General features: G+C 44.6%; 1 protein-coding gene across 3 annotated transcripts in view; it reads left to right on the forward strand.

Annotated features, from left to right (window-relative positions):
• The first annotated feature begins 1,083 nt into the window (after positions 1–1,083).
• Positions 1,084–15,145, forward strand: part of HTR4 (5-hydroxytryptamine receptor 4) — a 360,697-nt gene continuing 346,635 nt past the window's right edge. For 2 of the 3 annotated variants that reach the window (XM_060240605.1, XM_060240603.1), the window contains exon 1: positions 1,090–1,170. In XM_060240605.1, the coding sequence (XP_060096588.1) occupies positions 1,136–1,170 (35 nt within the window). In that variant the 5' untranslated portion in view covers positions 1,090–1,135. Of the gene's footprint in view, positions 1,171–15,145 lie in introns of all 3 variants that reach the window. The other variant, XM_060240604.1, reaches the window with a different exon arrangement.

The following is a 15,145-nucleotide window of genomic DNA, read 5'->3' on the forward strand; positions in this document are numbered from 1 at the left end:
AAGTCTCCTGGCTCCACCCCCAAAGCCCCCCCCCCCCCCGATATTTCTTGAATTGGACTTGGCGACCCTAGTTGTGACTTCGCCTTGAGCAGCCTTAGGGTTGCCAATCCCCAGGTGGGGGCAGGGGATCCCCCGGTTTGGAGGCCCTCCCCCCGCTTCAGGGTCGTCAGAAAGCGGAGGGAGGGGAGGGAAATGTCTGCTGGGAACTCTGTTATTCCCTGTGGAGATTTATTCCCTTAGAAAATCATGGAGAATTGATCCACGGGTATCTGGGGCTCTGGAGGGGCCGTTTTTTGGGGCAAGGGGCACCAAATTTTCAGTATAGCATCTAGTGCCTCTCCCCAAAATACCCCCCAAGTTTCCAAAAGATTGGACCAGGGGGTCCAATTCTATGAGCCCCAAAAGAAGGTGCCCCTATCCTTCATGATTTCCTAGGGAAGGAAGGCATTGAAAAGGTGTGCCGTCCCTTTCAACGTGATGGCCGGAACTCCCTTTGGAGCTCAGAGATGCTTGCCACAGCCTTGATCTTGGCTCCACCCCCAAAGTCTCCTGGCTCCACCCCCAAAGTCTCCTGGCGCCACCCCCCAAAGTCCCCAGCTATTTCTTGAATCGGACTTGGCAACCCTAAGCAGCCTGGCAGCGGCTCAGCAGCAGAAGCCAGGGGGGGGGGGGCGGAGCTTAGAAAGCACGCCCGTCCGCTCCTGCGACTTAGTCTTCCTCCTCTGCCTTCTTGCTTTCTCCCAGGAGCCGGGGAAGGCGGCCGGGCGGCGAGGGTGAGCGAGCCCGCTCTGATTGGCCGCGGACTGCTGCCATTGGCTGGCCCGGCAGGCGGCGCGTTCCCTACCTCGGCAAGGCAGCGGCAGGAAGCCGCGGAGAAAGGGCAGCCAGCGGGAGAGCCGCGTTGGGCTCAGGGTTGCCCTCCTCCCGCCAGGGCAGCAGCTTGCACTGGAGCCGAGCAGGGGACTGAGGGACGGACGCGCTGACCTCCGCAGCGCCCCGGAGTTTAGGGGAAAGTGCGAAGAGGCGGGGGCCGGAGCTCGCGTGCTTCTTGCCCTGCCCGGGCGCTCTGTCGGCGCCCCGCAGCCGCGGCGGCACAAGAAGATGCAGCCGACCACGTAAGGAAAGGAGCCGGACCATGGTGTGGGCGCCCGAGCTTCTCCGCCTGCAATGGTAAGCTCCTGGGAAGCCGAAGAGACTGGAGTGGTTTCTTTCTCATCTGGAAAATGCGTTCTTTTATTTAAAAAAAGAAAAGGCCAAATTCCAGAATGGTGGGTGTGCCGTCTTTGCAAGCCTTGCTAGTTGATTGTGACTCTGGCCCTTTTGTTGAAGGGAAGCTAGAAGTGCCGCCTGCCCGGATTCCAGGTGAGGATGAGGCTTTGACTACCGTCGGGTATTCTGCAGGTGCTTTTCACATTGTGGGGGTATTGCAATAGGCTCCGGGGCTCAATTTAAGCGGGGAAAGGGATCGGGATCTGCCGCTTGAGTGATGAGAGGTTTCTTGGTGCATCCCTTCCGGCTGTTGACTGTGTTTTTTTTTTTTTAATCAAGACTGCATTTAAGCAATGCCTAGGGGTGGTTTGGCAGAGCGTTCTTCAGGACGAAGTTGCTACTCTCTGTCAGAAAATGGGCAATGGAACCAGAGAAATGGGACTGGATTGTTAAAGTTATGACGCGGAGTGAAATGGATAAGTTAACAAGAACTTCAAGAGACTATGATTTGGATGTATTTAAGATGGAGTGGAAGCAGTTCAGAAGATATGTAGGAAAAGAATGGAAAATAAAAGGACATTGGACAATTTTGGATAATGATTAAGTATAAGCGAGAGGATATGAACTTTGGTCCTTATTAATTAGGGGTACCTTTTATAATGATGTTTTGAGTATAGTACACTGGCGGAGGGGTCAAGTAATGGGGGGGAGGTAGAAAGTAATATATGGGATAGAGAAAAAAGTAATTATTAATGAAAGAAATTGAATATATTGCCATATGTTACTAATAAAAATTGTCTGAGAGCAAAAAGAAAATGGGCAATAGATAGCAGCTATCCCAGGGCAAAAGCAATTAATGGTTACGAAGTCGTATAGCCAACTTCTGGGCTTTTGAGTGGAGTCAGTTTATTTAAGCAAAAGTTTCCTGCTTGTGGAAGCATGTGTTCTGATTTTATGTAGCATTTCTACAATACGCCTTGGGGATGTATTTTTGGAAACCTATAAATGTTGAACTTTGTTTTATCCACACTATTTACTTACCCTAGCAAGTAATTTCTCATCACAGCAAAAGGAAGTTCCAGCTTGGCAAGAGTACCTCTAGGTGATCTCATACATCAGGGGTGGCCACCGGTAGCTCTCCAGATGTTTTTTTGCCTATGACTCTCATCAGCCCCAGCCATTGGCCATGCTGACTGGGGCTGATGGGAGTTGTAGGCAAAAAATATCTGGAGAGCTATCGTTGGCCACCCCTGTAATACGTCATCTCTGACGTAGGTTGGAGAACCTTTCTGTGAGAAAGGCATATACCCTTTGGTTATTTTACACTGTTGAACAATCATTTACTGAATGATCATTGAGATAAATGAAGGGAACTGAAAGGAAGGCTTGGTAAAGAAGCACGGGAAAAGATGTAAATATTGACAGGTTAGAAAACAAGGGGAAGATGCACAGAGACTGAGTTCTCTTCCCCCTGCAGAAACGGAGGAGAAGATACATGGGGATGGATAGAGAGGCAAATGAAAGTGATGAAACAAAAGATACTGGTGCGAGACTGACAACTAAGGAGATCAAACTTCCCAGGGTTCTTAAACTTGGTAAGACTGTCATTGGGAATTTCCCAATGAGAATCTCTACTCTCTCTTTCTGTCTTCCTATATACTTGTACAGTTAAAAAAATCTCAGTGTTCATGGGAGATCTTCTTTATAATGAAATATTGAGTGGCATCATGCTATTAGATCCATAATGAGAAACTCCGCTTTTTTCAGAGATCTCTGGAATTAGACTGCAGCTAAGGAAATAACTTTCAGATCTGCCTTGCTCATGGGGGAAAAAGTGTGCATATGGAACCAGTCCAAGATTGCATCACAACAAAAAACCCACCAACTCTATGGAACTTAGATATTCTGTGTCCACACATATGCTTTGCTGAGTGATTTTAAAATGTTGCATTATTAACTACCTATTAGGAACAATAGTTATACCATCAGTTTGTAGCATCATACTGACTAATTGGAAAGTAAGAGTTTATTTTAAATGTTTAGGTAGTAATTGGTTATCATGAATAAATATACATTCAAATAAATGTTACCTTGCAATTAGAATGGTAAACCACTAACGTTTTGCAAACTGCTAATTATCAGTTTGCAGTTTTAAGCTTATTTGTGATTTTTGCAGTTTAAAAATGCATTTAGATTTATGCCGGTTTTTCATGAGTGTCTAATATCGGTAGTATCAATGAGCTTCACAGGCAAAGGGCTTCATAGTTTTTGAACAAGTCTTAAGATGAAATGCATGTTTTGTCTGGTTACAAATGCGTTGTTACAGCAATTGTGCATGCAGAGATGCCCAGCTGCAGATGTAAACATGCAAGTACTCTGTTACACAAACCATTTTTGGCTCCCCTCATTTAACTGCGAGTTTTTTTTTTTAAATCCTTCTATCAAGGCCTTTATATTGCAAACAATCTGTAAGTGGTTTTGATGATGCATGAGAAGATAAGCTGTCAGCAGTAGAGAAAAAGGGGATCAGAAGAATACCATCAGATAAGATGTGCCACTTAAGAGGTTCTGTTGAGTTCTACTTGTCCTTGTGTATCTGTGCAAATTGATAGATGCTCAAAGCATCTCTAAGCAATTCTGGTATGTCATTTATTTCTCTGGCTTCTGGTAGCAGTTATGGAAATTCTTACACTACTGGCAAACTTTCTTGTCTCAGAACGTCCTGCATCCCTTCCTCCAAAAGAACTACATTGCAGCAGACTGCAGTCAAATCAGTATAGTGTTAGATCCTAAACATTAAAGTGATGCTTTATTTGACTGTTCCTTTAGCTGCTCCTGCATTAGAATACAGTCTCATTTCTCCACAGCAGAGGTGTTTCTTATAACAAAATGGGCTGTTAAAAGACATTTTGAGTGGAGCTTTTCCCCTATGCTATCTTTAGCTGTATGGAAATAACAGTTTCACTTATTTGTCCCCTCCTCTTTTATGTATTTTGGTTTGAACTTAGAAAGATATTGTACAACTTTGCCATTTTGTTATTCTGAAGCAGTGGGGCATAAATCCATACGATAAATAGTAAACCTGTAGGTAATTAATTATCACATTATAGAGATATATATAGCACTGAAGCTGAGAGTAATCAATCCAAACTGCCCAGTTAATTCATTGCTGAACAGGACCATGTTTTTTTGAGGGGGGGGGGGGATTAAAAAAAGATGCTCCCTTATGGGCTCATTCTGTCTTATGGGGACCCATAGAATAGAATGGACTCCATACCCAATTTGGCGCCCCCATCTGGTGGCACCTAGGGCAAGTGCTCCCTCTGCTCCCCCCCTAGATCCAGCCCTGTGGCCGATGTGAATGCATGCTGTCTCAGATTTTAATATGAGTTGCGGAGGTACAGGTAACAGGTTTTGTTGGGGTTTTTTTTAATTTTACTTGTACTTCTTTGGACAGGGAATGTTTGAATATATATTCAAACAGGCACTTATACCAGGGATTTGATGTTTTTGCTGAAAATCAACTCAAGGGTCAATCAACTTCAAACAAGAGCTAAAGCAAGCATTGACTCCTCCTGTTCTTCTTATAAGCGTTAATGGAGAATGTCCTGTGAATGTGGCTTGTCCATAGGAAGAAGAATAAAAGGTGTTATTCCTGGGTTCTCTTTTAACTGATCTTTGTTGATTTTAAATAACTAGAGCGTTAAGAAAAAACCCTTTTCTGGGAAGTCTTAATTTTCTCTCATTTTAAAGGCAGCTTTAATGATTCCAAAATAAACCTTCTGCCGTGAAACATTGTGAAAGTCTGAGTCACTGAAAAAACGAGTAGCTGTTATCTTTCAGAAGTGGTTTCATGGTCGACGGGTTGTTGGTCTGAGCAAACAGGTACGTAGTAGGTAGAACAGACTTCGGATCATGTGACTTTCTTTAGATCAGTGCAGCACAGTGGACCACCAAAATGAATCTTCAGGAAGACCAGCAGATGGACCTGTCGTTTATTTGGAAGGAAGTTGTCTTCTTCTCCCCTTTCGTAGTGCTGTGTGACAATCTTTGGAAACTGTTCCCAAGACAAACTCCTGGAGGACCTCATAATTGGGGAAATCACTGGTTACTGAAATTTTAGTTGTCCTTGGGAAATATGGAATGTCCTTAACGAGGTTGTCTCTGATGTCCTGAAGGTTATAGAAAACTTCCAAAGCCACTTCACAGAATCGGCTGTGATTGCATCTGAGAGCTAGTCTCTAATGGAAAAAGCCCTGCATTCCGCAGTAGCCTGTGAAATGCCGAGGAGTTAGGAATGAGCACATTATGTACTGTTCTTTACATGCTGAAAGTAGGCAGCTTTTGGCTCCTGTTGATTATACTCACTCTCAGAGTGAAAACGTCAGGTAGGGATATTCCTCACCTCCTCCTCAGCGTTCTTGCCAGAAAAAGGAAACTCATTATGGCTTCTTTCTTGTTTCATGGCCTAGGTTCTTATTGAAAGTGTTGCCATGAGGTGTTTTAGGAAAATGCCAGAATGAATATTTAACTCTTGTTGTTCTCTGGTGCGTGTGTTAAGAGAAAGAAATAAAAATCTGTTCACTTATTTTCTTTATATAACTTTTCAAGGAGTGAGATCCTGGGATATTCATGTTTTAGATAAGTAGATTGATGAGAATTGTGTGAAATCTCTAAAGACATCAGTATCTGTTGTGGTACAGTGTATCATACTTATCTCCTGCTCAGCTTCTCCATTACCCTGATCACACCCTTGTATAAGACCCATTCTGGCTGCCTAATTTATGTCATGTTTCATTCTTCCGTGGCTACTCACCCTTTTCTGGATGTGCCAATACAATGGTTTAAACACCATGAATTTGGTGAGCATTATGCAAGTCACCACAGCCAGCCTTGCCTCATAGGTATAAAATTCATTTGGCATTTCCTCATATAAATGTTCAGTTTTTTCCACAAACACATGTTTAATTCTTAATTTAATTCCAAAAACACATGTTTAATTCCTACACCAGTTTGGTGTAGGAGAGCCAGTTTGGTGTAGTGGTTAAGTGTGCGGACTCTTATCTGGGAGAACCGGGTTTGATTCCCCACTCCTCCACCTGCATCTGCTGGAATGGCCTTGGGTCAGCCATAGCTCTGGCAGAGTTTGTCCTCCAGCTGCTGTGAGAGCCCTCTCCAGCCCCACCCACCTCACAGGGTGTCTGTTGTGGGGGAGGAAGGGAAAGGAGATTGTGAGCCGCTCTGAGACTCTTCAGAGTGGAGGGCGGGAATAAATCCAACATCTTCATCTACCTCACAGGGTGTCTGTTGTGGGGGAGGAAGGGAAAGGAGATTGTGAGCCGCTCTGAGACTCTTCAGAGTGGAGGGAGGGATATAAATCCAATATCTTCATCTACCTCACAGGGTGTCTGTTGTGGGGGAGGAAGGGAAAGGAGATTGTGAGCCGCTCTGAGACTCTTCAGAGTGGAGGGCGGGATATAAATCCAATATATTCATCTACCTCACAGGGTGTCTGTTGTGGGGGAGGAAGGGAAAGGAGATTGTGAGCCGCTCTGAGACTCTTCAGAGTGGAGGGCGGGAATAAATCCAACATCTTCATCTACCTCACAGGGTGTCTGTTGTGGGGGAGGAAGGGAAAGGAGATTGTGAGCCGCTCTGAGACTCTTCAGAGTGGAGGGAGGGATATAAATCCAACATCTTCATCTACCTCACAGGGTGTCTGTTGTGGGGGAGGAAGGTAAAGGAGATTGTGAGCTGCTCTGAGACTCTTCGGAGTGGAGGGCGGGATATAAATCTAATATCTTCATCTACCTCACAGGGTGTCTGTTGTGGGGGAGGAAGGTAAAGGAGATTGTGAGCTACTCTGAGACTCTTTGGAGTGGAGGGCGGGATATGAATCCAATGTCGTCGTCGTCTTCTTACAAAGCACCATCAATTAGATTTGATTTAATAGTTGGTATGTGTTGAATTTCAAGGAGTTTTGTCCTGATTGTCTCTAATTTTAAAGTCCCGAGGTTGTGGGGAGAGGTGTTTTCAGGAGGCTGGGATTTTTCAGAGAAAAACTTGGTTCATATTTCCTTTATATAGTTTCAGTTTCAGTGTGACTTCATGAACAGAAGATCACATGGAACCTCCTCCCCCCCCCCCCCCCTGTTTTGAGAAGCCTTCATAGAAACACTCTATCCAGGAGCATAGTTATGGGTCATCAGTTTGATGTAACACTTTGCACTTGTGCCAGCTCCCCCCCCCCCCCAGCATGTTGGAATAATGTGTCCCCCATAGATGTCTGACATAGAACCTTTTGTAAAGGAGGAATCAACAACAGCCTAGGATTAGAGTTCATCCTTTCAGTGCAGTTGGTTCTAATCTGGTCATGTTAAGTAACTACATTAGCCTCGTGTTATTATTCCAAGTAATTTCATTTAAATGAGAAAATAGCCCTAAATGAATAAGAGTGGATGTAGACATACAAATAACAGTGGGAGACACATCCAGTAATGTGCAGTAGAAGCCAATTAATTAGAAACAAGAAAAATTGTGCTTAGCCAGTTTCATATAATTAGGTGAACAATTACAGAAAATAATAGAAAATGTAATCAGCACTCAGCATGCACTGTGATTAGGTGCCGAGGTTGTAAAGGGATACCATTAAACTATCCAGCGCCACAGAGTTCCAGTATATATTTCTGGAACATATTTCAGATTTATATCTTAAACGTCTAAGAAATGACATCAGTTATTTTCTGAAAGTGACAGCCCTAACTACTAAATATTTCTGATTCCAGGTGTCTGTTTTTGTTTTTTTTAAAGAGTTCCACTCAACCTCTGTTGTGCTTGCTCTGTGGATCAGGAGATTGTAGTTAGAACACCTGCCCGCATCCCATCTCTGTCAGTTCAAAACACACCACAACTCACTGAACCTCATACACTTCATATTCCGAACATATTTATTTAACCCAACTGAAAGGGAAAATATTGTCTTTTCCCTCTGTAGTAGAAGCACATGTAGAATTGTCTGGTGGGTGGGGTGGGAAGTACCGTATTTTTCGCACCGTAAGACGCACTCCCCCCCCCCAAAATAATGGGGGGAGAAGTGTGTGCGTCTTATGGACCGAAGGTGCATACTTTCCTCCGGGGGGGGGGCGATCCGCTGCCTCCGCCTCTGATCCCGGCGCTTCCCCCGCGCCTGCCTGGCTCCAGCTCTGACGCTTACAGCAAGCGCCAGGATCGCTCCCTCCGCCCTCCGATTCCAGCGCTTGCTTTAAGCATCAGAGCTGAAGCCAGGCAGACAGGCACGGAGAAAGCACGCCGCCCCCTCCACAGCCGGCGCTCGCAAAGCGCTGGGTTTGCGGAGGGGGTGGGTGCTTCCTCCGTGCCTGTCTGTCTGGCTTCAGCTGATGCTTAAAGCAAGCGCTGGGATTGGAGGGCGGAGGGAGCGATCCTGGCGCTTGCTGTAAGCATCAGCTGAAGCCAGGCAGACAGGCACGGAGGAAGCACCCGCCCCCTCCGCAAACCCAGCGCTTCGCGAGCACCGGCTGTGGAGGGGGCGGCGTGCTTCCCCCGCGCCTGCGTGCCTGGCTGGGAGACAAGCGGCAAGCTCGCTCCCTGCGAAGTGCTGGGTTTGCAGTGGGGGTGGAGGGAGCGATCTCGCCGCTTGTCTCCCAGTCAGGCACCTGCGTCTGATGGTCCGGAGTGTCTAATGGACCGAAAAATAGTAATTTTTCATATGGCCATTCCCTGCATACCTAGCTGAGAATATGTGGCAGGGTGGCAGCTGTCCTTGCTATCTGTTTGTCCTAAAGAGGAGTGCTGGCATGGATTTTAATGTGAGGACTGGAGCTGGAGGAGGAATAGCACAGTGAGATATCTGTTACAGTAGATGGCTCAATGTGAGGCTCATGAATAATGATCTTCCCAGGTGGTAGGTGCATGTTTAGTTGTACTCATTAAACACGGTTATTTGTTGTGTATAGGGAAACAAAGTTAGAGGTGTTTCCTTGTTTATGGTAAAACAGTCAAGAAGTGACTTGTGGTCAGTTAGACTGCATAAACACCATTGTGAAATTTATTTACTTTTGCACTGATAGTCAGTGCTTCTTCATCATTATGGATATAGTTTGTCTTAGCTGAGGTAATTTTACTAAAGTTGAGACAAAGGGTGAGGTCAGACGTTCATAAAATCCCGCTATGAGCATGAATGGAGTCCGGAAGCATGTCGGATTTTAAGCGGTTGTCCAAACGTCAGCATCTGCGAATGGTGGTTAGCTTGTTCGAGTCCCGTGTTGAGACGACTGGGGCGCGGACTAATTTGATACTGCTTTAATTCAGGAACAAAATCCTTCTGACGGTTCCTGAGCGGAGTTTCTCTGTTTGAACGCTCCATCGTTGGCGACTCGTCGGAAGCGCACCACCGCTTCCCTCCCAAAGCCCCTGCAAGTGATATCACTGCGCCAGTGAATGAGCGAGCGAATGTTGGCTTGATAAATTGTTTACTCACCCTTATGTCCGGAAACAAAAATCACTTTTGAAAGTAGATGTGAACTAGATGTGAACTGATTTGAATTCCTGGGTTCTTTTCTGCACGCGTAGTGCTCGTGCTGGAAAAGTAGTGCCAACGGACTAGCAAAACTTTAGTGATCTGACCCATTTAAAAGCGACGCTCTGCAGATAGCGGGCGTCACTGCGCCTGCGCTAATGCAGATTGACGTCTCATGAAACGAGGTCTGGTAGAGCAATCTGATCGACCAGCGACGGGACCCACATGGGATAGAACAAAAGCCTGGCTGTTGTCTGATCAGAAAATTGGTTGTGCGGATTATAATACAGGCGCGTGTCAGATGGATTTAATGGTGAGTGTGACCGCACCCAAAGTATGGCTAAGTACAGTTCCAGTGCCAAAGACGTTACAAATAATAATATAACAAATAAATAATAGGAATTACAAATAAATAATATAAATTGAAATAACAAAATAAATAATGGAGAGTGAGCTTCTAGAACAAAAGCCAGTACTTTCTTGATTAAAGTTCTGTGGAGCAGAACCACAGGAGTAGAGAATGAGCAGTCCATTCCATGTCTCACTTCTTCCTTTTAGCTCATAACTCCAGTATAAGTGGAAACTGCAGATTGTTGGGAGGAAGGAATTACGATCCAGACACTTATAGGTGCTTCGTCTCAAAGATGAGCAGATCGAAAGGAAAATAATGTATATCACAATTAGGAAGGGTGGAAACAACGCCAAGAAGATGCCCATGTGGTTAATGAGTACCATGTCTAGCCCAAATAGGTAAAATTTGAGGGAGCACTGACTCTAGCAAAAGAATTGCAAGTGTGTTCCTGCCTGCTTGTTTGAGGGAGAGATGGTGTTTCCATCATGGGCAAATCTGTTACCACATGCTTTGCCCTCCTTCCCACTTTATGGACTAGTTTGATGGCCAACATTTTTGTTTAGTAATTTACTGTGCAGATTTTTTGGGTAGAATTGATGGTTTCCTGTTTTATTTCCATTTTTTAGACTGTGGCTGTGTATTTTTGCATGTGTTGTGCTGCTTCTGACGATAGCGCTATTGGTGGGATCAGTTCAGACTTTACCTCATGGGTTCCATCTGTGTTTATTTTTTGTATGTTCACTGGACATACATTCAAGTATTTCAGCAGCCTTGTTCACTCTGCCTGTCTTACATGAGAGTAGTCCCATTTACTCTTGTGTGAAGTGCTGTAGGCTTTCAACCAGCAACACTGAAGCACAAAAGATTATTTGCTTAATCACTTGGCCCTTGACATTTTTAAACTGAAACATGAAAAAAGTGCAACAAAAAGAAGGTTTTTCCCTTCTGGGGAGAAAGGTCCAAAGAGTCAAGAGACGATCTGGTGGATTTCACATGAGTACCATTGGATTCAGTATGTCGACTCTTGTGTGAAGCAAGAGCCCGTATGGGAAAGGGCAGAATATAAATCGACCAAATAAAATAAATAAATAAAGGGGACATGATCCCAGCTTTCTCAGGCTGGAGAGAGAGGAGACCTGACCACACACACACACACACACTCACTCACTTACTCACCAGGCAGAGCGAAGAGGAAGGCGCCCCAATGGAACAACTGTATTTTTCAACTCAGGTGCCTTCATTCATTGAAACATTGTTCCACTGGGATGCAAATTAAAAGAAAAAAACACACACTCAAACCTGCCTACCTTTTTTGGGTCGGTTTTGGTGGGGATGGGTTGTGCTTGAAGTCACCAGTGTGAAAAACGTAAGTTCAGACTATGAGCAGAGATTTTGTTGCAAATACATATTGCTTTGGAAAATAAGTGTGGGGGAAACCAGTTTTATTGGAAATAAATAAAAATGAGGAAGATATGAGACAGTGGTGTCCACAAAGTTGTCTGAACACAAGAAAAACTATGCTAACATTGGTAAAGCAAGTGGATTTTTAAGGCAGTGGGCGTTTTCGCACTGACCTTACGCCGGAGCGACGTCTCTCTTCACCGCGCAGCGTCTGCGTGGATTTCGCACTAATTGCTCCGCAGAACCCAGAAGAGCCGCAAAGTCCCGCGGCTTTTGCGTCGCAAATGTAAACTGGGTTTTGGCGGTTTACATTTGCGACGCAAAAGCCACGGGACTTTGCAGCTCTTCCGGTTTCTGCGGAGCAATTAGTGCGAAATCTGCGCGGTGAAGAGGGACGTCGCTCTGGCGTAAGGTCAGTGCGAAAACAGCCAATGTGAATGACGCCATTGTTAAGTGTCAATGGAATACGCATTGAGTGGCAAAAAGTGAGATAAAAGTACCTAAGTAAATATAACAAAGCAAGGGGGGGGAAAGGAATTCAAGAACTTCATTGCTATAATTAGAACAACAAATATTTCTTAAATACATCAAAAGGAGAAAGGCAGCATGGGAAGGAAGCTATCTGGAACATTAGATGATAAAGTCTGAGTGTGGACACCAGGCCTAATGCAGGACATCTTTGAAACCATGAAAAGTGTTGAAAGGTCTGTGGCAGTATTGGTACTGTAGCCCAGCTGATGTGTACTTTAGGGTTGCCAACCTCCAGGTGGGGCCTGGAGAAATTAAGGCTTTAGAACGGATCTCCAGACTGTAGAGATCAGCTCCCCTGGGAGAAAAAAAAAATCTGCTTTGGTGGGTGGATTACGCCCCAAGATCTTTCCAAACTTCAAGCTGGTAACTTTATCTCTCTCCGTCCCCCTTGCCTCTGTTGCTTCTCATGAATCCAAAACATGCTCAAAATGTTGTGAGGTAAATCTTTGTTACTGGTGAAATTTCAGCAGTGTTTTGAGTTGTTCCAGGTATCCTTGAGCTGAAATGAAAATGGACATTTCAGAAATAATTGCAACTTGGGAACATCTGAATGTGACCCTTTAAGTGTTTGTTTTAATGTGTTTTTAAACATGGCATTTTATATTGCTACCTACATTGGGTCTTGAGGTGTTCAAGAGAAACATGGTTATATATTTTAAATAATGAAAGGGAAGGCAAACACTGACCTCTGCCCAGTTTGATTTGGGAGCTAGCCCACTCATGAGTACTGAAAAGGATTGTAGCAAACTGAGCGGAAACTGAAAGTAGCCTGTCTGCTGACAGTGTGTTACAAAGCTACCACAGAGCAGCTGCTGAAATGCAGTAGGAAGTAGAGAAAATAAAATTTGGACCCTTGAATTTTGGCCGTCCTGCTGCAGAACAAATGATAGTATTAACTTCTGCAAGCCACCAACCTAAGAATTCATTCAAATGCAGGTTTATGTCAAAGAGATAACAAGGAGCGATGGTGTATTTGCTCACCCTAGTTTCTGTGAAGGAATTTGCTCAGTTGTCTTGCAGTGCTTATCCATTCCTGCTAATTTTCACTTCTATATATTTTGCAGCAGCTGGTCCAGCCATAGTTTCCATGGAGACAGATTTGATGATGTACTTTAAAAGAGAGCCAATTGGTAACTTCTTGTTAGCCAGCAGTCCCCTGGTGCACAGAGCCTTCCCTTTTGGAATATGTTTCCTTACCTTGGGCTTCATCATCGGAGTTTCCGAGTTTCTCAGTGTATGACAAATTGTAAGTGTATTTATGGCTCTTATTTTCTGCATCGAATCCTCAGTTCCCCCGACTATATTACAGGAAACAGAAAGAATCAGGCCTCATTTTGAGCAGGAGTAGAGCTCTGGAACACCAACATTTTATTGTGTTCTTTCTTACTGTCCCCCCCCACCCCAATACTTGCTTCTGTGCTCCATTGTTTCAAACCCCTTGTGAGAATTTTGCTGAAAGTTTGACAAACTTTCTAATATTTCTCTCTCCCCCCCCCCCAAATAATGGGAAAATAACCAAAACATATAAAATATAGACTCATAGAGTTGGAAGGGACCTCCAGGGTCATCTGGTCCAGCCCCTTGCACAATGCAGGAAACCCACAAATTACCTCCCCCTAAATTCACAGGATCTTCATCGCTGTCAGATGGCCATCTAGCCTCTGTTTACAAACCTCCAAGGAAGGAGAGTCTACCACCTCCCGAGGAAACCTGTTCCAGTGAGGAATCGCTCTAACAGTCAGGAAGTTCTTCCTAATGTTGAGCCGGAAACTCTTTTGATATAATTTCAACCCATTGGTTCTGGTCCAGTGTTCTGGGGCCGCAGAAAACAATTCCACACCATCCCCTATATGACAGTCTGTCAAGTACTTGAAGATGGTGATCATATCACCTCTCAGCCACCTCCTCTCCGGGCTAAACATGCCCAGCAACTTCAACCTTTCTTCAAAGGAGTTGGCCTCCAGACCCCTCACCATCTTTGTCGCCCTCCTCTGGACCTGTTCCAGCTTGTCTATATCCTTCTTAAAATGTGGTGCCCAAAACTGAACACAGGTGAGGTCTTACCAGAACAGAGTAAAGCGATGGCATCACTTCACAGACTGATGCAAAACAGACTGATGAAAATCTTTATCATGCCACTGTGGCCACATAGGAGAATGTAATTTAAAAAGTATGATGGGAATAAGGTTTTATTATCACAATGACAATTCAAGAAGCATTTTAAGGTAGATGCTGAGCTGATATAATTTAGTACACCTTCCGGTGATGCAAAGGGTATGTGACATATGCAAATGAGTTGTATTAATGAGCTTCGGCACTTCTTTTTCTACAAAATGACCCCTGGAAAGATTAATCTGTTAAACTGCATACAAACTGGAAACAAAGATTCATAACTCCTGACATGGAACCAGAGTCCTTGTGCTACTTTTGGTAGCTCCTACCTTGTCAAAGAATCTGAAATAATAAACACAGGGCGTTTTCGCACTGACCTTACGCCGGAGCGACGTCCCTCTTCACCGCGCAGCGTCTGCGCGGATTTCGCACTAATTGCTCCGCAGAACCCGGAAGAGCCGCAAAGTCCCGCGGCTTTTGCGTTGCAAATGTAAACTGGCTTTTGGCGGTTTACATTTGCGACGCAAAAGCCACAGGACTTTGCGGCTCTTCCGGGTTCTGCGGAGCAATTAGTGCGGAATCCGCGCAGACACTGCGCGGTGAAGAGGGACGTCGCTCCGGCGTAAGGTCAGTGCGAAAACGCCCACAGTTTAATAGCTGTTTAGTGTGATTGTTTGCTAGAACTTTACCCAATTGCATTTGCTGTGGTGGAAGTCTTTCCTGATGCTCCCTTAAGCTTTCTTTGCCTTTTCCAGTTTTGAATATTGACAACCAAGTTGTTTTTATTTTATATGTGTTAGTTGTCGAAGGCTCAAACAATTACAACTCATCTTTCTTACTGGCAAAGTTGATGTTACCTGTATAAGACTTTTAAACTGAACATTAGTGATATGAGAGGGTAGTACTTTCAGTCTGTGGCACTTATTCTTCGGCTTTTGGAGAGAAACATTCATCCAAAATCCATGTATGCCATGTGTGTCTCCCTGCCATACACACCCACCCAC

Source organism: Heteronotia binoei, chromosome 5 (genome assembly GCF_032191835.1).
Source record: "Heteronotia binoei isolate CCM8104 ecotype False Entrance Well chromosome 5, APGP_CSIRO_Hbin_v1, whole genome shotgun sequence".
Lineage (NCBI taxonomy): Eukaryota > Metazoa > Chordata > Lepidosauria > Squamata > Gekkonidae > Heteronotia > Heteronotia binoei.